We start from the raw sequence: 26,914 nt of genomic DNA on the forward strand, positions 1-26,914 counted from the left end.
TTTCATTCCCTCTGCAGTCCCTATTGTATTAGCACAGGCTGATTTCGGTTTGGAAGAGTGAAAGGTTTCAAGCATTGACATTAAACATGACAGAAAGGGTTACCTAAAACACCCTGTTTTTTTGGGGAAACTCTATCAAAGATAAATGAATCACAGTTCTTTTTTGTCCTTGTAGGCAACCTACCATACTTACTCCATAGTAAATACATTTTATGCAACAATTTTCCCCTGGTAAAATCATACCCTGTTTGCTTTGTAGCTGTGATACGGCAGACTTGAGGACACAAAATGAGTCTCTTGCATTTTAAGGTGCATGGTGCTCTCTGGGACCCTGCAAGATCACAAAACTGCACACATTGATCCATGAATGCAATGTATAGCTGAAGACATGATCTGCAGATGACAGCTTCAGCTTTCACAGACACTAGGAACCTTTTGACAATGGGCCACTTGTGCAGACTAGAGTTCACTAGGAACAGCAATAAAGGTAGAAATACAAACACAGATAAACTAAAAGGCAAAGGGGGTAATCTGAATAAAAAAACAGCATGAAAGATGCATATGAAGAAAAGAGTCAAATGGTGACCCAAGGGAAAAACAAAACTTCAAAGAACAATGATTTACTGTAAGTGCTAATACCTAAATGCCAGAAGTGTTCCAAACATGACACAGGAAATAGAGGATACTTTATTACTAGACTGTGATGTAACTGGACTAACACATGCAACTCACAGGGAAATGAGGGTGATGAATAAGACGTTAATTGGTATTCAGCATAGAAGTGAGATAGCTTGGAGAGGGGGGTGTAGCAAGAGACATCGAAACAGAGAATTCAGGCACAGGGACCTAACCTACAGATAGATGACTCAGAGGTCTCAGAATCTATATGAGTCAGACGTCTAAATAAACCACTCAGAAGGCATTGTGCTAGGCGCATGCTACCGGCTACCAAATTTGATTATACATATGATAATAATGGGCATAAATAAAGAGAGATCATGGATATATTAAATGAATACTGTGTGAAAGAAAGGAAGAAATCAACAACATTTCTCTGGCTGAGTGAAGATAACAATTCCATATGAAATATTAATAGCATAAAAGAGTCAAAAGTGCTAGATCTCCCGGTATCGCTTAAGATAAAGACCTCCCAGGGGTCTGACGATGTACTACATGTAAGTAAGTAAGAGATGTCACTCATAGGCCATTAGTAAAACTCTCAGAAAAGTTGCTCTGTAGCCAAGGACTGGAAAATTTCTAATGTTGCACCTATTCACAAGAAGGATGACAAATCCCAACCAAAATTCTGTTACTTCTAAGGCAATGGAAGCAATAATTAGAGCTAAACTAGATGATCCTCTGCATGGTAACCATATTTTAAGAGACAGTCCATTTCTTAATAATGGATATTGGATTTCTTAACTTCCCTGTATGAACAAGCGACAGCAGTAATGAAGCCCCCCAAAAAACACGATACTGTATATTCCCGTTTTCTATGTATAATATTAGTTCTGAAATTGGGCCTCTAAAGTACCCAGAGTATCCAAAGTACTGTTCCTAATTTATATCTGTTGATCTGGATTCTGGCAGCCAGTGATTTAGTTATTTAGATAATACCAAAACTGGGGGGATTAGCAAAGAAAGGGGAAGACAGACAAAGTGTAGATGGCAAAAAATACAAAATACAAATTTAAGATGGGAAACACTGAGCTTCAAGGACATAGGACTTTCATTTTCTCCTCTGTGTAATGTTAGAAGCAATACAAAAGACAGAATATTAATATTTACAGTTAAATGTATAGCACTTTAATCAAGGAATGTTGTAGAAGTGTCCAAATACAATAATAAGAAACTCCTTAAGAAAACTGTGCATGGCTTGATGAGATCTGTGGACCAACTGATTACTAGATACCAAATTAGATGTCTTCTTAGCTAGGCTTTATCCCACTGGTAACCTTTCTTATGTGCATTTAAATAAAAGAATACAACAATTTACAACATATCTGTATTACACAGCAAGGCAGTAGTAATTACACATTTGCTTTCCTACTGTACCTGTCCAATTGCTGTGCAGATATGTCAACTGGCTTTCTTTAACCCCAAGCACAGCAGTGCTTTTTACTGAGCAATTGTAATAGCTGTGTTTGGCAGTGTGTGGAGTCCTGTGATGATGCTGCTCTCATAAAGGCTACAATATGACTGTAATTACTGTAATTAGTGCAATGTTGCGTGTCACCATTTTGGCAGCATTCTTAATTTTCAGACAGCAGATGTGTAGGCGGGCTTTCAAAAATGAAAATAAAGATTTGGTCTTAGCCTTTGTTAAAATGCATCAAACCGCACCTGCTTTGGTGGAGTCTCGGCTTGTGGAAAAGATACAGCAGGATCACAAGCATGACCTGAGAAAAAGCAGATGCTTTTCAGAAACAGCTTGTGATTTTTGTGGCTATTGCCTCTCTTCTTTTCGAAGTCCATAAAAATCACTTTTTTGTTATTTTTATGGACTTCTTGCTGGGCTGTCTAGGGCACAGCGTGCATGCAAACTGGTATCAACACAATGCCACAAAATGTAATGGGTGTGCCATCTGTCATGTGTCAACAGTTAGGACTTGTAGTGCTGGATCCATGTGGAGTTTGTGCAGTAGCACCTTCATATAATGTAGTTCCTACACTGTGTAAGCTGATACAGAGTGCATAAATATACTGGACATCATGGGCATTCTTCATATTCAAAGTATTCCTATTCTGCTGACTGGCCCCGCCCAAACCAGCATGACACATTGTGTTAATTAGGCAGGTGCAAAAGGGAAATAAAAGAAAATGAATAAACAGCTGTATAAAAACAATTTGCAGAATTACCAATAACCAATATCCCTACATGCATATTGCTTGGGGATAATAATTAACAGTATTATAGTTTATATTTTTATAAAGGAGACTTAGAGAATCTAGTGAACAAAAAAAAATATTGTTGTACCCCTTTTTATTTCCTCATTTGTGGATTCTAGTCTCGGTGCACCGAATATACATTTTATCAAGCAAATATGTTTTGGCTGTGACCAGAGGTGAAATTCCATCAAGGCAGATCTTTGCACTTTTAATGAAGACTGTAGGCAGACAAGTAAGTCTCTGTGGAAATGTCTCTTAATGAAATTAGATTACCAAGGCGCCATGTGCAATCTCAAAAATAATTGTGCCCTTCTGATCCTTTTTAAAGAAATTTCACCCTTCCAAAATAATACAATAACACATTGATAGGAAGCAGGAGAGAGGTCACCGGACTAGGCTTTATTAACATTGATCCTGAATACTGTGGCATCATGGGATTTGCAATTGACCTTTATTACTGTACATAAGTACAATGTGGGCCTGACGATAAAATGGTGTGCATGCCATTAAGTTTGACCACAAACTTTTAAAATGCTGTTTACTGCATTTCCAGTAAAAATGTTTTTATTTTACAGCAGTAAAATAGCAATATGATTTATCAAGACATGGCTGTACCCCACTCAAAGACAAACTAGTCTGTTTCTTTATGCTGTTGTAGGGTGGAGGACTAACTTCTGGTCTGCCACTAGGCGGTGCTGTGTATTAGGGATGACATCACACACCTTCACAACTGGTGCTTCCTGCCACACTGTGGCCAGAGCTCCATCTTACTGTTGGGCTTTTAGAAAGAAAGTAATAAACTTGTGTTTATATTTGATTTTTTTGTAGATTTTAAACTAGCAAACTGAGAATCTCAAAATAATAACATAATGCAAAGGACTAATTGTAAATGGTGTGCTGTGTTTGCTTATCTGTATGAAATCTGTACTAATGAGGTGAATGATTGTTAAAGGAGTGCAGGTGGGACTGATTTCCTACCAGATCAAGCTGTCAAGGTAATGGATTGATTGATGGGTATGGATGAGGCTACACTGGTTAGCTTACTCAGGAGAGTCTCCCATTGATCTGGTGGGAGAGAGGGAAAATTATTTTACAGCTGTAGACAGTATAAAGAAAACCCTCAACCAAACAATACACATGTACATACTGTACACAAAAGAAAAATGTATTAAGCAAAGTTATAGCCACAGTTATCAATGGGAACTTAAAACCTCTTTGTTATTAAATGAGGAATTCTGTATTTGTGCTCTCAGGGGAGTAGTTGGAACTTATTACACAAAGGGTGTAAAGGGTCCTCTAGGATGGAATATATTTTACGCCAGACTGATAGACGTGGGGTAAGGGCAGAAAGATCAACACCAATGGCTTTCTGACATACTGTAGTTTGACAGTACTCCCCAATGTTTTCTTACTCCTCAGATTCCCAAACGGGCAAATCAGGATAAAAGGTTAAAGCAGAATCAACGAAAGACTGAAAAAAGTGAAAAGGCATGATCAATGATTTACCTACCTTATAATACTAAAATTTTTAAGTTTCCTTAAGAAAAATAGACTCCGTGGCCCTTGTTGGCAACCAGAGCCAACATTTGCCTCAAAATTGAACTTGCAGTCCAGAACAGCCCTCAGATGATATTTTTCTGCCATCTCCACTCATTCCCCCCGATGCAGGTTCGATTGGAGGTTCTTCCAGAACTCAACCGCCATGTCTGTGGTCTTAGAGACATTCACCTACAGACAGGTTTTGGAGCGGGTGTGACAGTCAACCCTCTGAGCACCGGCGGTGTACAGTGATGTCAGGGGAGCTCACCACATAGCTCCTCCCGTCCTCCTTCAACCCCTTGAGTCCTTGGCGTGCCCCAAGATGTCAGAAAACCACCGATGATGCCAAATTGGGAGGGTATAGAAGTGAAAACATAAATAAAACCTGGTGAAGAGCTTGGTCCATGTAAGCCATAAAAGGAGAGTGAATTTATGTACTGTATTATCCACCAAATCCCACATGGTGGGCAGGAACTTCAGTGCTGATAAAAAGATTCACAGGTTGGAGCAGAATTATCTCAGAGGCCAGACATAATTTCAATATGAGAACCTCTATAACACTGCAAAGATACCTGTAAATTTTATTCAGTGTAGTCCCTCTACTTTGCGACTTATCCTTGTGTATGTCTGTCACATCCTAGTCTAAAATGTGACATTAAGTTATGCACAGTACCATTCAGTTTAAATATTCCCCCTGTGAGACAATTAACCTTCTCTTGCTGAGGGCATTCTGCGAGAGTTAAACTCACTCGTTGGCATTCTCTTGGAGAACAGCAGGATCACCAGTCACTCCGGGAACAAAATGTCCATATTCTTCATCATTAGCGGATATGTGCAGGCCAGGGTATTTGTGTGTGCAAGAGAGAGAGAAAAGCAATTTATTTTACTTTGTGTCATTTTCTTGATAAAGACTTGTGGAATTAGTCTGGCTTTCTGGAGAATTCTAATTTTAGATATGGATATTTTGTTAATAAAAACCCTTATTTGAATTACAGGCACGCATTTTTTATTGCTATATTATTCCTTATCTGCTCTTCTTAATTTAAAAAAACTCTCAGAAAAGGAACAGCTTTTTATGAACACTGTAAGAGTTTGCATCTCACAGCTTTGGTTGATTTATTTGTGTTTAAAAACACATTCTGGTGATTAAAAAAAAAGATGGTACAAACTGAATCTTTTAACTATTAAGCAGGTAAATGTGAGGTATGCAAGTTGTCCATGCGAGAGGCATATTTTAAGAAAATAAACAATACTACATAGTGCCACATACTGGAAGAGAGAACGTAATGTGGGATATTGTCTCTTGTATTTATTCAACAACTTTGAAAATTTTTCGGGGTAAGGCTGGGAGAAGCTGTAGTTTGTCTTCATCTTTTTTACCCAACAGTGACCCCCTGTGGCTCCCTAGGTATTGCAGTCTCATCAATTGGAGCTTCACCGTCATTCTAAGCAAAGCTTACTTTGCTGTAGGTGCTTCTGGACTCCCGAGTTGGAATAAATAACAGATGGTGCATCCAGTGTACATTTAGGACAAAATGTGCACAGTTTTCACCTCCTCCCTTTGTCCTTCTAATCTCATGGTTGCAGGAGTGCTGAAACCGTAAAGGTGAGTTGATTGTCAATTCCTGGCTGTGGTTGGCAGTTTGCATGAACCTTCCTTTTGCTTGGCTTGCAAATAAAACCTCTCCACCCATCATTATCCTTTCTACAATGTAAGTGACAATTCCAATAAACAAGTTGAGAAATCTGGGACCCATCACCTTTCCCAGGATGGGCCTAGTGATGTGGTTGTTCACATTGCTGCTTCCTGGCATTTCTGTCCCTATGGTGTTTCTACCCCCTTCCCTCTCCTTTCTTTCCCAACAAAATGACTTGATAAGCTACTGTCCATTGTTGCTCCCAGAGTGTGATCCCTTGACTCCATAAGTTGGGTGCTTTATCTCATTCCACCTGGCAGGCGTGGCTCAGATGCCTCAGAATTGAATGAACATTTCATACATAGCTAGTGCATACCTTTCGCTTGGGACGTGGTTGCAGGCAGTTCTGTTCCAGATAACTGAAAGACTGAAGTATTCCATCCCTAACCCCATCCTCAACTCTCACCAATCAAACCTTAAAACTATGCCCTTGGTAGTGTTTAGATGCACTATGAAAGCAATTGTTTATGTGCTTTCAGATACAACCTGGCCCCTGAATTTAGAACATGCCAAACAAGATGGGTGTCCCAGGTTTTATGATTTCCCAAAGCAGACTCACATATCCAGAGTTGGCAGCCTTACTAAAGTTTATGAGTCAAACGTAGTAGGATTTTGCTTGATGAGACAAGCACTCAGCACAAATGCCTGTAATCCCACCTCATTTGACGTGCCTTACAGTTTCAGTGCAGTTTGAATGTTGATTAGCTCTTTTTTAGTGGTAAGCCTTTACAGTGTCCCTGCAGTTCATGCCAAGGCAGTGGTTCCTGTTATAAATAGTTGAGTGACATGAAAAAAAAAGATTCAAGCTGGTAGATTGCATCAATAGAAAATACTTTTAAATTATAACATTCACATGTACAAGCATACATAATGAGACAAGTGCTGTATCAAAATAAATGAAAATATTGTACATCGAAGCAGAAAGCAAACAAAGCAGTTTTAACTTTAAATTATAACATCCATTAGCTTGACGATAAGACAGTATAAAACTGAACAAAATATGTTACATCAAACCACCCATGACACAAAACAAAAAGCAAATAATTTTTCTGATGTACAAGAAAATATTAACATCAATTTTTACATCCAACATTGCAAGTCATACAGAGAGCTATTGCATGGCAATACTCATTTGCACAACCCCAGCTTTTAACAACTGTGCAATAGAGAGCTTTGAAGTGTTTCAAAAACTCTGCAAACGTTTCTAATATTTCTTCACTGATATCATTTGGAATGCATACTCCATCTTAACTTCTGTTCCTCCATTGAAAGGTCTAAATACTCCTTGTATTTGACATTGGGCTGGACCTGCACTTCAGACTTTGAACTATGTGTTAAAATGCACTTAAAACATGTACAATAACTCAACAGGAGGCAATATGCATGTTAAGATCTTCCACCACTGGTTCAATTAAACAGAAGCAGAGGGCTGTGCTGAGGAACATGCTGTTCAAGACTAGATCATCCCAAAGTGACCATCCCTGAACTAAAGTGGCCACATGTGGTACCTAATTCATTATTCTTCTTAAACATTCAAATTTCACGCACAGCGTGGAAAAAGTGGATATACAGTACGCCTCACCACAGATCAAATTTATTACCATCCTGAAGCTTATACCTGCTCTACAAGGATGCTCAGCTCATTCATTATTGAAACCTGATCAAAGTTAACTAGACATATCTTCTAGGAAGATATCAGCAACAATGTTAGCGTTTTAAGATCAGCCAGCCCCCACGTACCTTTGTAAAAAATACTGTCATTGTCAAAGCCTTGTCAGTTGGCCCATTCTCTGTATACGATATACTGTGTGTGTATGCAACAGATTACTGACTGTTCGGATTGTTTAGATGTGTGTACGCGGTATATGAAGAGAACACAGATCCAGCCACATCAGGGCCCGTTAAGATCCACTGGGGGAAACAAGATTCTCAGAAAGTGGGCAAGCAGTGCATATTGCAATAGATTCTCGGAAAACTCCTTGAAATTAGTCATGCTCAGGTTTGCCTAATCCAGAGTTTAGGTCTTTCCAGAAAAGTCATTCATTCCTCAGGGAAGAGAGAGAGTGAGAGAGAGTCAATCCTGGTGCTTACATTGCAGATTTGGAGCTAGCATAGGCGCTGCTGTGACAGCTCTACCATGGAGGCTCTATCATTGCAGTATCCTATATTATAAATCTGACGTTTCCGGCCTATGAGCACGTCCTTTAGCTGGGTGGATTGAAAGCGACCGGTCAGTACTGTGCTGGGTACCTTCCACCAGTCTTGAGTGGTGGCTGGTGAGTGTGTTAGCGCCCCCTAGCCTTTAAGAAGCCAGTCCGCCAGCATTTGCAAAGCATCAAAGTACAGTAGGTCGGCGTCATCACCCCTTCACATCTGTGACTCTCCCGTGTTGCGGCTGTTCTTCAAGGACTAGAAAACAAGAAAAAAAAGAGTGAGAATGCCTTGTCAAACAGTTCGGGTCATGTCCGATATATTTCAAGTTAAATAAGTACATTCCAATACAGTGTGCAAAAAATATTGAAAAAAAATTATTAGCTGTGGACATAAAGTTTGAATCCTAATTCAAAAACCTCAAAGGAGGCAGATAGTTCTGTACCATTGGAATGCTGTAACATTTAAGCACCTGTAGAGAACAGCTCTGCTATAGGAATACAGACTGAATTCAGAGAATACAGACAGCAGACTATGTGTTGGAATGACATTGGTCCGATCAGATGACGGTTTTATGAGAAGGCTCATATTTAATTTATTAAAGGAGTAAGATTGATTTTGAATTTCAAGAAAGGAAACAAAAGTATAGAAGCCAGAGGTAAGGAGTTCTTGTATATTCCAAGTATTACCTTGACACCTGAGAAGTGTATCACAGTGGACACCCTAAATCACCCTATATCAAAATTGTAAATTTTATTTCTCTTGAACTAAACTCTAGAATCTAGAATTATTGCCTGACCATCATACTGGTTTTCAGCAATAACACATCCATCCTCTAATTTGGTCCATCCATTCATTCATTTATTAACTGTTTCATCCAATTCAGGTTCATGGGGAAACCAGAGTCTATCCTGGAAAGCAAAAAGCACAAGGCAGGGTACACCCTGGACATGACACCAGTCCATCACAGGGCAGACAGACACAGGCACACACGCACTCACACCAGGGCCAGTTTTCCCAGAAGTCAATTAACCTACCATTATGTCTTTGGGTTGTAGGCGGAAACTGATCAAATGGAGGAAACCCACACAAACACAGGGAGAACATACAACCTCCACGCAGACAGCACCCCAGGAACTGAACCCAGAGCACCAGCACAGTGAGGCAGCAATGTTAACCACTGCATCACTGTACCACACAGAAATAATACAATCAGGTGATAAACTGTATTATATTAAATGTCTACGTTTCAGGATGTCCTGAGTGCACGCCCCTTGCCTGAAGCCTAAAAAGGGGGATTCTCTCAAGGTGACTGTATGGTTACTGTACAAGACAGTTCCAAGTGATTAGGGTACTTCATTTGCTTTACCTGTGAGTTGGCGGAATTATTTGTTGAGCTGCTGAATTCAGAGTACTTGGGTTTCTTTTCGGTTCTGCACACAGGAGGCAGGAATTTACGGTACTCATCCCTCACCTGCAAAACACAGCACATTACAACAGGCCCTGCCACCTTTCTGGATCTGATGTAGAGCAGAAAATGTGAAGTCTGTCCAATAGGCATGGCCCTGCACTACATTCTCTCATTCAAAAACGCTGCCAGCTAAGAGCACTACGTGATATTACATAACAGTCAGAGCAGGTGACTTTCTTTCACTGTCTTTGAGAGGAATCATTAAAGCATCTGCTCCATTACCTTTTGAATCTGGAAAAAAAACAAAAAGCAGGACTTGTTTGTCTTAAATGATCCTATTATCTCATTCCAATTTACACAAATTAATTATGAAGTCCTTCATAAACCTTCAGTCACCACTGAATGAAAGCTCTGTCCTAACACCACCCCAGAAGATTTAACCTGTATCACCCAAGTGCCAATCGTCATTGAACGCTCTGCTTGTTGAACACAACCTGTAATGTATAGCATGTGTGGCCCTTGTACGTTATGTAATCTGCTGCACCATGACTGATATTTTCAAAATATCTGTGCAACATGGCCTGAACTCCTGATGTCCTAGGAGATCATGAGTTCTTTGCAGTCCTGGATTACTAGAATCTTTGCTCAAAGAGCTTGGATCAAGAGGATGCTTGTATAGAGGATGAACTTGATGGCACTGTCAGTTTTAATTTTTAACCTTTCTCATAGTCTGATCCTGTTGGATTTTTCTTCTCCTTAAAATGTATCATTTAGGTAATTTATGAGACCAGGATGACACTGGTACTTCAGCAGTGTGTGGTATGAGACTTGACTGCAAATACGGCTGGTATTTGTATAGTGTTTCCATGCTCAGGCAAAGCATCCCCTTTGTTTTGTTACAGCTTCCTACCATTTTGCTTCACAGTTTAATGCGCCCTGGAGTGATGTCACCATGCTTTACTGTGTTTGGACAATAGTACATTGCAGTCAGCTTTTACTAAGGTTTGTCAAGGGATGAAACTGAAAGCCTGTGTCGAAGACTGTTTGCACGTCTCACCGGCTTGGACAACAGGCAGTGCATGACGAAGATGAGCACGCCCTGAATGCTGTTCAGGATGGTGAAGAGGTAGGACATGACAATGGTGTTCTCTTCAAACTGGAAACAGCCAAAGATCCACATGGAGCCCAAAATGCACAGCTGGGCGACGGCAGTAATCGTGAATTTCCTGCAAAGTAGCACAGCAGCTTGTATCCAAGATCCACAGACTTTTCTTCAAAACACAGAAACCAATAACCAAGTAAACCAATATTCAAGCCTTCAGTATTCAACATGGCACTTACTTTAAAGAAATTTGAAATACCTAACAAAAGGCGTACCGTACTTAGCTTGTTTGCTTTTGTGATCTTTGCTCAGTTACAGATGGACCAAAACACATTCAGTGGTAAATAGTATTGATTATTAATAATAATAATTCCTTACACTTATATAGCTTACACTATATACATCCAGGTGGATGCTGCACATTGGTGGTGGTGGAGGGGAGTCCCCATTACCTGTAAAGCGCTTTGAGTGGAGTGTCCAGAAAAGTGCTATATAAGAGTAAGCAATTATTAATTATTATTATTATAGCACTTTTCTGGATGCTCCATTCAAAGAGCTTTACAGGTAATGGGGACTCCCCTCCGCCACCACCACCTGGATGATGTGACGGCAGCCATAGTGCACCAGTATGCTCACCACACACCAGCTATCAGTGGGGAGGAGAGCAGAGTGAAGAAGCCCATTCACAGATGGGAATAAGTTGGCCATGATTGGTAAAGGCCAAGGGGAAATTTGGCCAGGACGCCACGGTAACACCCCTACTCTTTTCGAGAAACACCCTGGGGTTTTTAATGACGACAGAGAGTCAAAATTTACATCTTTTTCAAAAAGAATGGTACCTTTTTACAGTATAATGTCCCTATTACTATCCTGGGGCATTAGTACCCACACAGAGTGCAGGGTGGGCGCCCCCTACTGGCCCCACTAACACCTCTTCCAGCAGCAACCTTGACTTTCCTAGGAGGACTCCAATCCAGGTACTGGCCAGGTTCACACCTGCTTCAGTGGGTTGTCAGTTGTGAGTTACAGGGTGATATAGCTGCTGGTGTACTATTTTTTTTTTTGGAACTTGACACTATGGGTCCACCTACTGTGCTATAACCATAGTAGTTAACATGTACTCCATTCCAGGTTTATAGCACAATCAACTGACTAATTAATACTCTTTTTCCACTTACAATATATAATCAAGCTGTTGTTTGGACCAATGGCCTCTAGTGGAATGGATTAAAAGTGCTGATATATGACACCCTCTGACAGGATGAGTATAGAAACATATCTCCTCCAAGCAATATATGATTATTAATAATACATTTCTGTGGAACCTTTATGTTATTTCTGTGACACGAGTGCATTGACGTAATTGATAAACTGAGAATGAGGAGACTAACAACATGTGAGGTATTAATGTGTCTGATTGACACTTGCTTATTCTTTGCATTGCAAAAGAAACAGTCTGAGAGTATTTGCCTCACTGATCTTGACATTGCCATGAATCAGAGCCAAGGAACACATGGACCCTGCTAGTGGTGCAAATCAGACGTTAAATGCATTCTTCAGAGCTCTTGGTGAAACGCCAGGCACTCACTTGATCTTCTTCAGGTTGGACAGGTCTGGATTGAGGCTGCTGAACTTCAATGCCAGCTTCCACACCGTGATCATGAAGAAAAAGGCGTTGATCTAAGAAGCAGCAGAAAGTGCAGTGCATGGTGTGAGACCTTCATACCACTGTTGCTTTCGCTTGCCACCTGTGGTCTTAAGATGAAATGCTAAAATGCAGAGAGGTACTATATCTACTACATCTGTGAAATCAGTACAGCTGTCAACAATCCCAGCCTCTCTGTAAATTACCTTGTGCTTTAGCGACATTCATTTTCTAAGACAGCAAATGTTGTTTATGTGCCTGGGACAATCATTTTTTTGATTGATGGAAACTATTGTCCACTTCTGTGGAAATTTGTCTTTGGCTTTACCCATAAAAGTACAAAACACACAAGCAAAATATAAAAGACACATAAAATACATGAAATCATAATAACAGTATATAATGCATAAATAAATATGTAGTGGAGGGGACTATATTTACATACAGTACATTCATAAAACAGCTTTATTGCACATACTGTATAACAAAGGACGTCTTAGAAATGTTTTTATTTGAATTTGGTACCCTATACCATCTTCCTGATGGGAGTATTAAGAATTGAGAATAGAGTAGATCCGTGGAATCAGCTGTGATGTTCCTTGCCATTCTGAGAACTGTATTATGATAATTTATATATATATATTTATATATACACTGAGCTGGGGCTGCTGTTTCCCAATTATTTTTCCTGCCATTTTCACAATATTGGACAGTTTGGTTTTACTTTAGAAGCATGGGTTTCTCTGCCAAACCGTTATATTAAATACCAGGAAATTCTTTTATATGCCCTCTCACGGACATTTTGACTATCTTTAAAGTTATTTCATTTTTGAGGACTGGTTCGCTTTCTTAAAAAAACACTGTTTATATTCTCAGCCTCTGATCAATATGTGCCCCTAGATATTTAAAACTTTCCACAACCTTTGCAGACTGACAACTAAGTACTTCTGGCTGCAAAGGCCCACCATCTTTACAATAATTTTAACATGGCAAAGAGGCCATTAAGTCTTTGTCACATTTATTTCCAATGCGCTGGATTGGCACCAGCTTTGAAGGATATTTAATGAATGGTGCTATAAAGTAAAACTTCACTTACCATGATAATCACACAGACGGGCCCAAAGAAACTCCAGATTAAGCCCCGATCCAGTGCCAGCCAGCAGCTACATGCAAAAAAAAAAAAGAAACGAGAAATGAGAGATGTTCGCATATCACAGACATTGTTAACAGTAATGATGCCAATGCTGTCATCCTGATTGTGCAGAACTCACTGTCTGTCCGTGCCGTAGCCCCCGGGGTAGGAGATGGCAGAGATGACCACGATGACAAGGGGGATGCCATAGCCAAAGGCCAGCATGTGCAGCCGGTGCAGAGTGGTGTGGAAAACCAGCACCACCATCCGGTACAGCTGGATCCCCTCCAGACACATCCAGCAGAACGACGCCAGGAAGAAGAAGTGCAGGAGCCCCGCCACCAACGCGCAGCCTCCCTGGGGCGGACACACAGATGGGGGAGGGGGGTCATGCTCGAGTTGGGGTAGGGGGGTCTATAGCGATCCTGACTGTGCTTCATATCAGATCTGCTCTGCATTGGCGCATGGCAAACAGAAACCCTTTATTAACTGCATCAATCAATCTAGCAATACACCTGAACCTGCTTTCAAACACACCCGAGACTATCCGTCCAGCCTATCTGTCCTTATCAATCAAGTGCCTGCAATGGGAAATGTACTGTCTGTTGGGGTGGCAGACACTATCTATACCAAAACATCAAACACAGCACAGCTAAAGGTACATCGATAGCTGCAGGCCTGTTGGTGCGTCTATCTTTCCATGGATGAAAGAGAATGTATGCAGTAAAGCACAGATGTTCATGATAAGTACTGAGCATGAATTTAGTAATCTCAAAATATGAATGATTAACCACACAGCAAAATTTGAATAAAAAAAAATCCAGGAATGGAACAGTGAGATGTGAAACCATTAGTTCAGCACTAGAGGGCGCCCTTGACAGGTCTTTTATTGTTGAAGCTTTCTATAGATTTCATACTCTGGAAGCCACCCAAGATACCGATGGATTACCCTGTCATTTTGCGGTAGCTCTAAGCAAAGAGAAAGCGTTCACAAGAAAAAGTACTGAGCTAGGTGCTGTATCCACAGTATAATTATCTAGCTGCTGTGGTGATCTCCACACGGGGCCTGCCTGATCAAAGCCATAAGCAGGGTTGTTATGTATGAGTCCAAGTCCAAACACTGCAGTTCTGCTGATGAAAATGAGTAATTCTGCACTTCAACCACTGTGGACGCAACTTTAAGCACGTTCTCCCAAGGCTTTGCTATGTTGACAGTCAAGCCTGGGTCACGTCACTAGCTGACTGGGACTGTCCAAGTGGTGGCACACAACTGCTCAAGAGAGGTCCAGGATTGGGATTAGTTGCCAGGGGCTCTCTCAGCATTGTCTCTCCTGCCAGGCACTTTGTGCGTGTCAAACTAACAGCTCTGAAAGTTGGTTGTCACAGTAGAGTCCAGGAGTCACCCCTGTGCTCTACAGAAACAGAAGTCACACAATTAGGTCTTAAAATACCAAACTGTGCGAGTTGGTAATACATATGGCCCATTCCAAATGAATGCTATAATAGTAACCATCGTTATAGTCACTATTAGTCGTTAATAGCTATTGCTCTTCAAGTGTTGCATAGTAAGGCACTGAGTATTGTATGTTCAAGAAACCAAATCTTTCGAATGTAAGGGAAAACAATGCCAAAAACATTGGTAAATTTATCACTGTAAACCTGTACAGCACAGACTGTTGTCTCTGCCCAGGGAGTGCCTGTTATCCCCTCAGAGGCCCGGCAGCCCACCTTGTTCTGGGTCCTGGAGATGCCGGCGAGGAAGACCAGGTCCGCGATGAAGAGGCTGATGCAGAGATGCAGGTGGATGGTGTTTCGTGTTCCCTGGATGGAACGGCACCAGTAGAAGGTGACGATGCACAAGAGCAGGCAGAGCAGGGACAGAGAGAGCCCCACCCAGGTGATCATTTGCAGCTCAAAGGAGTCCTGGCAGTGACAGTATGACAAGATGTCAGGGACCGTCGCGTCTGTGAAACACTTCTCACCATGCTGAATTCACAAAAGTGGTTTTCCCCTAACTACCAACTCCAGTAACTGGAACGTTTCAGGGTTCTCATGTTTAGCACTGAACTGTTGTGCCAGCTCCCACAAAATGATCTCAGTTTTGATCCAGCTTGGTCTGAGTTTGCAGGATTACAGTAGCCAGAATCCAGAAGGCTGGTGAACACTGAGTCACTTTCAACACAGGCTACTGGACTAATGCTTTGATTTATATAGGTCAACTGCTGGTTTATCCAACTGGGTGCAGACTCACCTTTAGGTCATAGAGGGACATTAGGACAGCGAAACTGCTGAGATGATCGCATTCGCACACGGTGTGAGTATCATTGAAATGCTTTGCCACACAGCCCTGAGTAGACCATTCACCTTTGTTCCAGTACACACAAGTTTTATACTCTGCTTTCTGTTGGAGAATCAAAAGTAAATTAGTCATTATACAATCTTGTACATTACATGTCTGCCGTATAACTTTCACCATTACAGAAACAAATATTCATAGTGTATGTGCTATAATTCAGGATCTTAGAGCTAATACAGATCAGATATGATAACGAAGGATAGGTTTTTATTTGACAGGGTTTGATACTGTGGGTATTTATGCCATAAAGTGAAATGTCATCATGTCACATTTCGAGCAACTCGACAACTTGACAGATGAGTCTCAATACGTCCGCAGGTTGATGAGCTTGGAAAGGCTGGAAAGGAAAAGCACAGACTCAGAATTGTTGGAATGGTCTGGAAAGAACTGGAGAAGAATGGAAAAAAAATCTTTGTATGTAACAGAGATACAGAGAACCAGGATTAAAAACTGGGAAGGAGCAGAGGGAGGGAATGAAGAGGTGAACTAGCCACACATAGCCAGATTAATTTAGCTAGCTAGGACACTGGAGGTCAATCTGCATGAGGAGTAAAAAAAGATTCTGGCTTAAGGAACTGCAGGCCTTGTGCTGGAAGGCCACAGTACATGCAGGCAGGAAGTTGTGTCAACATGCGTAGGCTGCAAAGAAACAAGTTAAAGGTTTATTCCAGGTGTCTTCACATCTGAAGAAGGCCCCACAGCCAAAAAAAAAGTGTTTTTCTTTTCAGCATGGAATAAACCTTCCTTCACAGTACATGCAGTCATGAATTTCAAATAAGCTCAGAGTGAAAACGCTGGAGAACATATTTCTTTCACTGCCAGCAGTTGAAACGTCTTGCTGTTTTCTGCTCCTCTGCTATTTAAATCTGCTTATATAACCTTGCAGCACTGTACTGTAGCTCCTCTCTGGTTTCCTAGGCCTGCCTTCAGTCTCCTTTGCACAAGGTTTTGTATCTGAGAGGGATAAGGAGGCTTACTTTCAAGTTAGAGAAGGTGATGTGGACGGACTTCTCGAGCTTTTCTGTATGCTCATTACTGACGGACACCGTCACCACTTTCGAGTTGATCTGAAAAGAGGTCCGGTCTTTTTCACCCGTCTCACGGAAAACAGCATCAAAAGAGCTATTGACGGAGGATTCCAGATCATAATAGGTAACCAAGGCAGCAGCAGCAAAACCTTAAACACAAAGAAGTCGGTCATGAATTCCTTTCTGATAGCCATGCCTGGGGATCTGAGAAAAAAGGTTTACTCATTTGCAGTTCAGTAAAAAGAGAACAAGCTCGTCTCGGGATATTTCAAAGATAGATTATGAGGTACAGCACTCCGACTTGATATATACCATGTAACAGCAGTAAACAACAACACATCTTTTTCTTTTTGTCCAGTCTAAAATGAAATAAATTATTTCTGAGTGTGCCCTTCCTCTTTCTCCTTTTCAATTTCTGTACGCAAAGAGAACATGAGGAATTGTGTCAGAGGATATTTCACCCGCACATTTCAGTGCTCCACAGCAAAGAGTGGTCACTTGCATGGAGTCCTGCTGTTAGTTTTTTGCATGTGAAAATATTCATTATGAAAATACTGCCTAACATTAAGTGGATTCGTCTATCCTCAAGATTGAGCTATTTGAATGAAATGTATTATAATGGACAGGGGTTCCTAGTCCCGGTCTTGGGGACCTCCAGACCTGCTGGTTTTCATTAAAGCAATAGTAATATTTTTCAGCAATACTAAAAAGGCAATCACCCATGTTTAGCAACTGAATACAAACTGAAGAGTTCAAGTTAAACCAGTTATTAGGTTTATTAAGGGCCCAATTATTGAATTGAGTGCTCAGATAGAACAAAAGCCAGTAGGAGTGGGGATCCCCAAACCCAGATCTGGGGAACCCCTGATACACAGCACTTAACAGCCCCAAATGATATTGTCTCTAGTTCTTTTATATCCCCAAGAGATTCACTGGAGTCATCAAAAACTTAAATGGAATAAAATTCCAGAAGAACCCAGGATTCTCTCAGACAAGTTAGTTAAATTACAGACCTGTTGAGTTTGTTCATAGTTCTCCACAGGTACTGCTCATTGTAAAGAAACAACTCCCGTTTCCATGAATCTGTTAATAGTATCGCAATGAATGACTCACAGGCAAATAGTGTATGTGGAGGAGGTGATTACACTACAAGAACTGCAGTAATTTACAACATGCTCTGATAATTGAATCTCCTCTAAAGGACAGAGCACAATGAGTCAGTGAGCAAGAAACCTTGTGAGCTACATAACCACTTTTACAGGTCAACATTTATTGGTTTCACTGTATTTATTTGCTTAGTTATATAATTGCTAATTAGACCATTAGTATCCTAATTAAATATTTTTGTAACCTGGGCCACTGTTCTGCCTACCTGTTTTTAAACTTGATTTCCACACGTCTACTGCCAGTATCCTTTACAAGTGGTCCAATAATAACAGAAATGATTGGACTGAGTTCAAAGCACAGAGGATAATTTTATCTATTTTTTCTATTTATCTCTTTTCCTTATCAGTGAAATCCCAGATTACCTTGGTTGTCTTGGCTGGCTACCGTTTCCCAGTGAGTGTCCAAGACAGCGTACTCTGAAGACAAGCTGATGCTTCCCGTAGGTGGATCACTGCCCCGGGACACGAGGAAATCCACGCCTGCAGACAGATGAATACGGACACATTCATGCTCATGAACAAATGAGGACAACTGAAATTACAACTATTCCAAAGTCCATTTCTAGATTTTCTAGAGGCACTAAGAGTGACTGCTACAGGAGTAGTCTATATACTGTATATATAGATTGTATAGTCTACATACTGTAGATTTAGTGGTAGTTGTGGTCATGACAGTCATAGTGACTACAGCTGTGCCCATCTCAGTTTTAATCTATCCCTTGTAGACATATAGGCTAAATAGTCTATATATAGTGGTAGTCATGGTTCTCATAGTGACTACCACTATAACTACCACTGTGATAGTCTATATACTGTAGATACAGTTTACAGACTAAGTAGTCAATATACAGTATAGAGGTAGTCATAGTGTTGTTAAGGCCTACCCAAAGTCGAGACATTGATCCAGGTCTGGCTCTCTTTCATTAGAGGTGCAATCAGCATCATGGCTTGCTCTGTGGTATGAAGGAATGATGATACACTCTTCCTGTCCAGTACTCCACCAAGTAGGAGATCATCAACAATACCCAGAAACCTCTGTCAGGGAGAGAGGCACAAAGAATGAAAAGAGAGGATATGGAAGACAGCTGGGAAGTGAAACGGCTTTAGTACCCAACCATGAGCATCAGATGAGAGCCCCCCAACACAGGGCCTGAAGCATGAACAATTCTTTCAATGCTCATAGCAAAGGGCTTTTGTAGTTAAGATTATTCTTTTTTTTTCTTTGCTGTGCTCCAACAAAACCTGGCAATTCTTAGACGAATGAGGTCCAACACCATTGTGAATAAGCTCTTTTATATTATTTGTTTCTTTTTACTTGGATTTACATGACACTGTCTCTATGTTCACCCCATGTATTTCTGATGCAAACCCACAGACACAGACCAAATCTTCATGACATTATCAGTTGTCTTCTCCTATGTCCTCATGAAGGTAAAAGTGATGACGAAATAAAAAAGCAAAGACTGAGTGTGTGGCAAAAAGTAACTTATATCCAGGTAAGTTAAGCTCAAGGTCTACAGTGCAATATTAAGACTGCATTTAGAACACTGCATTCAGTTTTGATCACTCTGTCACAAATTGAGAGACTTGAATCAAGTTCAAGGAAGAGCAGTAAGAATGTTTCCTGATCTCATGGAATTTTCATAGATGGCTGAGAAACTATTTCCCTAAATTTGTTAATTTTGAGACTTAGAAGTGCTCAGATCCAAGTATATCTAATCCTAAGGGGTAGAGACAGAGTCAACCCAGGTCAACAATTTCACACTCCATACAAAAAGGGAATGCATAAGAGATACTTCTTTACCCAAAGAGTTGTGGGTGTCTGGAACACACAGCTCAGTCAGGTGGTTGAGGCCTAAACTATGGGCACTTTTAAGAAACAGATTAACAAAGTTTCAGCAAGTGAATAGAATGTGCTCCTCTCATCTGCAGTCTTTTCTAGGTCCTTGTAATGGTCATAGCCTTGGGTGAGGGCAAGTTTTGGCAAAAAACTGTTTTTCATTGTCCTTTCTACTTGATTATGGCTTTGGACTTGATTGCCCAAGAACTGAGGTTTGATCCTAACAACACTGCCAATGTGAAGTACTGAACATTAACTCCCCTCTGTCTCTTAGTCTGCCAGCTGTGCATACATTGAGTAACAGCTGAAGGAATCCTGCCTATAAACTTATCTTACCATTAGATATGTGTTGCCGTCTGGATAAGACTGATCACTTATCATCAAACATGAGTCGTTGAGGTCATTCACCACTTTTTTTAATCCAGAAGGTAGCTGAAAGACAATTACAAGAAGATATCTTGATTTTCTTTCACTGGTAAAAATGCTTCATTAAAACAAAATAAGAAATATCAAGAAAATGAAAGCACTTATAGACATTATTTCCAATAGTAAAATGCAGATTAAATTCAAGGTCTGGTTTCTAGTCTCATTGTGTTTGAACATAATAAGCTTTTTTTGTGAAAACTAAAACAAAACAAGAAATTGTATTTCGCAATTAACTGAAGTGATTGGTTTTCAGAATTTTTTTATTGGGATTCCACACAAAGCACTGCTTGCTCTTTCTAGAAACCTTCTCAGATGTACTGCACCCCAGAGAATGAAAAAAAAAACAAACATTCACATACATACTTTCTCAGAAATTAATAAAAAGGCTGTTTAACTGTTTTCTTCCACAATGCTGCTCATTCATCATACTGTAAGAGCCTCTCAAACAGTTTAAACTGCACAAGAAAATTACAACATTCAATCAAAAACAACTATTATTCCTTAAAGACAAGAAAAAAAGAACACTGTGTTTGTGTACGGTTTACTGACATTCTGAGCACTGACGCTCAGCTGGTTGGCAAATTTTTAGAAGGGCACAGTGCCTGAAAGCATTGTGCTTCCCAGGACATTAACAACGATGAAGGAAAATGTGACACACGGTTCATTTCAAGCATTCTGTGGCAAAGTATGTCATTGTGTTCCCAGTCTGGCTGAGTAGAGAATAGACGAGTTATTTCTTCCCAGAGGAGGTTTGGCTACAGAGATGGTACTCTTGTGAGGTGCCGGCACTGTTTCGGAGTTCCTAGGTTTTTTGTAATGTAGGATGTCTGATTGTAACCTACCTTCTCTTGTCCAGCTTCGTTTTTGAACAGGCTGTTGCAATTCAGTTCTGCATGAGGAATAGTAAAAGTGAAGATTTTAGTGTCCTGCATGATGCTTTTGTGGAAAATGTTTGACATTTCCAACTCTGCAAGTGGTCAAGAGCACAGTCTTAAAGGCTTCTTTTCAGAAGCACACTACTGTGCTGTGTCATTAGTGCTTCTCCGTTTTCCCTGATAACGTCACGACAGCACCAGACCTGGGGTCTTCACTTCCCTCCTCACACAGTTTGTTATGCATCATGATCATTTGCATGTCTAGAGGGATTGTGTTTCTCTGGGATTGAAGAGCATGTACCTCAAACTGCCGACAGAAATGACATAATGGCATGCAAAAAAACAGGATGGATTCTCTTCACTATTCTATGTAAATATAACCAGTGTTCACTGGTACAAACTAAACTTTAATTCAGTAAATTCATTCCTAAACAATATGAATACCCAGACCCATACTTCTTTTTTTTTACTTCAAACTGTATTAAGTTCTAATATTAAGGTATTAAAAATCAGTCTCACTTTTGCATTGAGATGAGCCATTTCCATAATTGATTAATCCTGGCCCACAGAAAGGGATACAGCTGTAACTGCCAGGGGTGTTATTGCAATTTGTCTGAGGTCCGCACACAGGTGGAATCATTTTACACTCGTCGATATCTGAAAAGGAACCACAGTGAGAGATTTCCACCAAATGTTCAGGTATATTCCACACCAGCTATTTTCTGCCAGGCAAAAAGAGGTTTTCTCGTGTGCCTGAGAAATCACTGGATCAAGATACAGTCATACAGTCATAAGCTGCAATGTTGACCCAGGACAAGCTAAAGAATTAGTGGATACATTCTTTAATTCATACCTAAAAAAACAGGGGCAAGGATGAAGAAGAGCTTGCCAAGGACAGGAGTTAATAATGTCTATGATGGACGACACATGTGGAAAGAAAGTTTTGTGAGTTTTGTGCAGTTGTTGTTTGCTTTCTGACAAATCACTGAAAGAAGCAGTTTTGTGTGTTACATTTGTTCTGCCTGAATGAAGATGAAAACAAAGAGTGGGTTACCCTCCCCCTCTCCCACACCCCCAGCATACTTTGTAAAGTACATAGTAAACTGTTGTTAACATATTCCCACGACTGGAGTGATCCTGGCTCCTGAAAAAGACATGAAGGTACTGTACTGGATGTTGCAGTAGGCAACAACGACAAAAGATGAACTCCCTTATACAGTATGCTCCAGAAGAAATGTGAAAAAAAGGACACATCACATACAGTAAATGTAGCTCTATGCATTTCACAACACTGACATTTTGTTGCATCACAGTAACAAAATATCCCTGGTTTGGGTATTGTGTTTCATTTTATACCTTCCTAGTTCCATGACTAAAATTCCCTTGCATGTTTCTTCTACTGTTGCTATACATACATGTACAGTACTATATACTGTAGGTTATATTCCTATACAAACTGAAACTATGTCTATACATATTGAACTATTCCTACATAATCCAAAAATATATTTTCATATACATAGTGGACTGTTTCTATTCCTATATATGCTGAAAAATGTAGAGGAATCCACTTTATATTATCAGTTACAAGTACTGTGTTTTTGTCTTCTTCATTTTTATCATGTATGTTTTATTTTGATCCCAATATATATTTTTTATGTATTATGTGTATCATGGTCATGATGCAGAGATTAAGCTAAAATGTCATTCTTAAATGTGAGCAACAAGTGTGCCAAATCTTCACACGTTGTACTGGTAATTTATGGAACACATTTTCTGCTATTCATTTTGGATTTGTAGTCCAAGCATCTGAATCCATCCACGTGCTCTAGTGTGTCAAGCTGTCTAATGAGCTATGGTTTCTCTCTACAGTCACAGCCTTGGTATCCCTTTCTTTCCACAAAATACCAAACTAACAGCCATCTGAGTATCTTCCGCCCCCCTAAATCTGTCTCGTATTAAAATACTTTATCTGTCATTATTCCACACTAGTATTTCTCTAGTGTATATTCAGTTGCACAACATATAAATATTCTTTGGGCTGAGCCAAGCCCTGGAAGAACTGGGATTTGATTCAGGAAACCCCCAGATTCACACACACATACTGTATCTATTCTGTCTACTGACCCCTCCTCCCCAGCTATGAAGCCTCACCTGAGCAGTTTCCTGTGGAGTTCTCAGACTGGCTGAACCCTGGATGACAGACACACCAGTAGCTGCCAGCTGAGTTAGAACAGTTGGCATTGCTGCCACAGATCAGCCCCTGTGTGCACTCATCTACATCTGCAAAGGAAACAGATTCTCTTCAAGTATGTCTCTTCTCTGTGCCACACAGTGTCACTCTGTGCCAAGTGCTGGAGACATTTTCCTTACAATGACGTGTCATCCGGTTGTTCATTTCACGAGGAATGACAAACACCCAAGAATAAAGCATCATGTAGCGAAACTGTAGCTTAACCCGCTTGGCTGAGGGCTGGCCTCCCGGCTATAGGCTAGGAGACCAGGACCCCCATGCAGGGTGACCAAGGGGCAGCTGCAGAGGTGGAGATGGGGTGGAGGTGAGATGCAAGAGACGTGCAAGAGAGAGAGAGATAGGAATCTCGTAGGTATTTAGCGTTTGGGAGAGGAATGGATTGTCAGGAGCGATTGCTAATTACTGACAGCTGAGTCCCATTGATCTTGGTGTTTGTCATCCCTCCCGAACTTTTATTATAAACTCCAAATATAATTCTATATAAATACAAATTTCACCTGACCATTGTTTATGCAGTTTGCGTTGAAACTACAGATTCTCCGTACATTCATCTATATCTGTAATGGAATCACAGCCTGTTTTAAAAAAAGTTGCTTCCTTGACTCTGTTCAGTCTCAGATTTACAGTAAATTGCAGTTTATTTAGACTGTTTCACTTCTCTCTTCTTGCTCACAGTTCTGTGTTGCTATGCAACACTATGTACAGCACAAATCTTAGTCTTACGTAAATTTGACTCAGACTTACGTATATTAATACCATAGTCCCTCTAAGAGGTAGCAGGTCTGAGAGTACGTAAAACTACTGCAATACTTCTTTATCTGTACTAAATATTTTAAACTTGTACTGTAAAGGGTATTTATAATGATAAGCAATAACTGTATGATATTTTGCTGAATGCTCAATTATATGTAAGTCATTTGAAGGCTATAGGTCTAAAGTTACTGAGAAGACAGATCTCACACACATGTTCTGCACATACAAAGGAAATGTGGCACAGTATTCTTTTAAATTAGATTCAGTTACCATCACATTCTGGCTGGTGTTGTACTTGTCTTCACCAGTACTTGATTTGTATCCTTTATTGCAAGTGCAATTATAACTTCCAATTGTGTTACTACATTTAGCATTTGGACCACAAATCATTTTGTTCTTTTGACACTCATTGATATCTGTGGAAATGACATGAAGGTGAGTGTGATATCCCTGATTACAGCTTGGAGTCACCATGCAACACCATGCACAGCACTAATCTTGGATTCTCTTATGTAAATAAATACTATAGTCCCTTCAATATTAACTGGTCTGTGAGTCATGAAACTACTGCTATACTGTATTTCTTTTCTGTACTAAATATATTTCAGTCTTAAACTGTAAAAGGAATTTATAATGCTAATCAAAAACTGCAAAAATATTTTGCTGAATGCTCAACTACATACAATCATTTGAGCTGCTTTGTAAAGGACGACACTCATACAGCCCTCCCCCCCTTTCTAACCTGGGAGGAGTGTCTAAGACTTTTTGTTACACTGATGACCTTCTAAGTGAATTTCTATTGAGACAGGACTGATTTGCCTATTCATAAATCACACCCAAATGAGCTAAAGAAAGTGACGAGATGCACAACTAGGGGGTCTGGGAAAAAACAAGACATGGAGTGACAGGTGACAATACCAACACGTAGTTTTAGGTAACCATAATGCCTCCTTGTTACTCGAACTCTCCACATAAAAGAAATGATTTCTGTTGATACAGAATGTAGCACAAGGTGATACTGCACCATCCACAATTTCACTTCACCCTCTGAGCTGCGTCCTGTTTCCGGAGGTGCTGAGCCCTGGATTTCAGGCACAGCTGTAGCTGCCAGCTGTATTACAGTATATTGTGTGTGGCATTGCTGTCACATGATCTACATGTGCAGTAGAGACAGATCCTCATAAGCGCAAACTTGCATCTGACAATGAGATATTAAAATACAGATAGATCAAAGAATGCCAAGAAACAAAAAACAACGGCTAAGTGGTATAAGGAGAAGAAAAACCTGATTTCAAAAGTCAAATGAGTAAATTAGAAGGTATAAAAAAGCAGTAGCACACAACACAAACAGCCAGAAGAATTTCAGGGCTTACAGAAGGAAATGCAGCAAAATCGTCTTTTAAATGAGATTCAGTTACCATCACATGTGAATTTTTGGTTGGTGTTGAACTTGTCTTCACCCGAACTTGTTTTGTATCCTTTAATGCAAGTGCAGTTATAACTTCCAATTGTGTTACTACATGTAGCATTTGGACCACAAATCATTGTGTTCTCTCGACACTCATTGATATCTGTGGAAATGACATGGAGGTATGGGTTAAGACCAGGAAATGAACTGTATGCGTTCTTATTTACAGTAACAACCCAGTGTGACAGGAGTGATAGGTGTCTATATTTCAAGCAGTGTGATGTCCCTGCTGAGTTACAGTTTTGAGTCACGAATGACCTGACTGTCAAGAATTCCAGCCTACCAGTGCTATTACACTGCAGAATAATCTATTGAACAAAGTCAGTCTTCCAGTTGCTCATGCTGACACTTGTGTACCATATCTTGACTTTAGTAAAGGACTTATAGTTCATACAGTCTTGGTCCTGAACAACAAGGCATTTTAATCCTGAATTGGGAAACATATTCATGTATAGCCACATTTCTTGCTCACACTGTTCTGTCAGGTTATGCAACACCATGTACACCACTAATCTTGGACTCTCTTCTATAAATAAATATTATTGTCCCTCCAAAATTAACAAGTCTGTGAGTCTGTGAAACTACTGCTATATTTCTTTTCTGTACTAAATATATTTCAGTCTTAAACTGTAAAAAGAATTTATAATGCTAATCAAAAACTGCACAATATTTTGTTGAATGTTCAACTACATACAATCATTTGAAAGCACTAGGTTTAAAGTTACTGAGAAGACAGATCTCACACACACGTTCTGCACATACAAAAGCAAGTGCAAAGAGTATCTCATAAAGGATTTTGAAGTAGAATGTTTACTAACATTCTGAAAAATCCCTTCTTCCCCTCCTGCTGGTGCTAAACAAACTGTTTTTGAACAAATCCTTACAACATACTGTAGAAAAGGCCTCCTCGTCTCCAGCACTGTGTATTACCACCCTGCCACTGTGGATGTCTGGGAACATGGAGCTGCTTTGTAAAGGAGGACACTCATACAGCCCTCCCCCCCTTTCTAACCTGGGAGGAGTGTCTAAGACTTTTTGTTACACTGATGACCTTCTAAGTGAATTTCTATTGAGACAGGACTGATTTGCCTATTCATAAATCACACCCAAATGAGCTAAAGAAAGTGACGAGATGCACAACTAGGGGGTCTGGGAAAAAAACAAGACATGGAGTGACAGGTG

The 26,914-nt window shown here is 40.2% G+C and overlaps 1 protein-coding gene across 4 annotated transcripts in view; it reads right to left on the bottom strand.

The window, feature by feature from the left end:
• Positions 1–6,937: 6,937 nt before the first annotated feature.
• Positions 6,938–26,914, bottom strand: part of LOC102697741 (adhesion G protein-coupled receptor E5) — a 29,140-nt gene continuing 9,163 nt past the window's right edge. Inside the window, exons 6-21 of one of the 4 annotated variants that reach the window (XM_069195886.1) lie at positions 25,683–25,835; positions 23,412–23,540; positions 21,777–21,914; positions 21,225–21,271; positions 20,293–20,388; positions 19,001–19,151; positions 18,480–18,596; positions 16,900–17,099; positions 15,818–15,967; positions 15,295–15,489; positions 13,706–13,923; positions 13,531–13,597; positions 12,378–12,469; positions 10,745–10,913; positions 9,646–9,750; positions 6,938–8,534 (exon numbers count right to left, since the gene is read on the bottom strand). In XM_069195886.1, the coding sequence (XP_069051987.1) occupies positions 8,493–8,534; positions 9,646–9,750; positions 10,745–10,913; positions 12,378–12,469; positions 13,531–13,597; positions 13,706–13,923; positions 15,295–15,489; positions 15,818–15,967; positions 16,900–17,099; positions 18,480–18,596; positions 19,001–19,151; positions 20,293–20,388; positions 21,225–21,271; positions 21,777–21,914; positions 23,412–23,540; positions 25,683–25,835 (2,069 nt within the window). In that variant the 3' untranslated portion in view covers positions 6,938–8,492. The remainder of the gene's footprint in view (positions 8,535–9,645; positions 9,751–10,744; positions 10,914–12,377; positions 12,470–13,530; positions 13,598–13,705; positions 13,924–15,294; positions 15,490–15,817; positions 15,968–16,899; positions 17,100–18,479; positions 18,597–19,000; positions 19,152–20,292; positions 20,389–21,224; positions 21,272–21,776; positions 21,915–23,411; positions 23,541–25,682; positions 25,836–26,914) is intronic. The other 3 variants (XM_069195887.1, XM_015349180.2, XM_015349181.2) reach the window with 3 other exon arrangements.

This window comes from Lepisosteus oculatus, chromosome 11 (assembly GCF_040954835.1).
Source record: "Lepisosteus oculatus isolate fLepOcu1 chromosome 11, fLepOcu1.hap2, whole genome shotgun sequence".
NCBI lineage: Eukaryota > Metazoa > Chordata > Actinopteri > Semionotiformes > Lepisosteidae > Lepisosteus > Lepisosteus oculatus.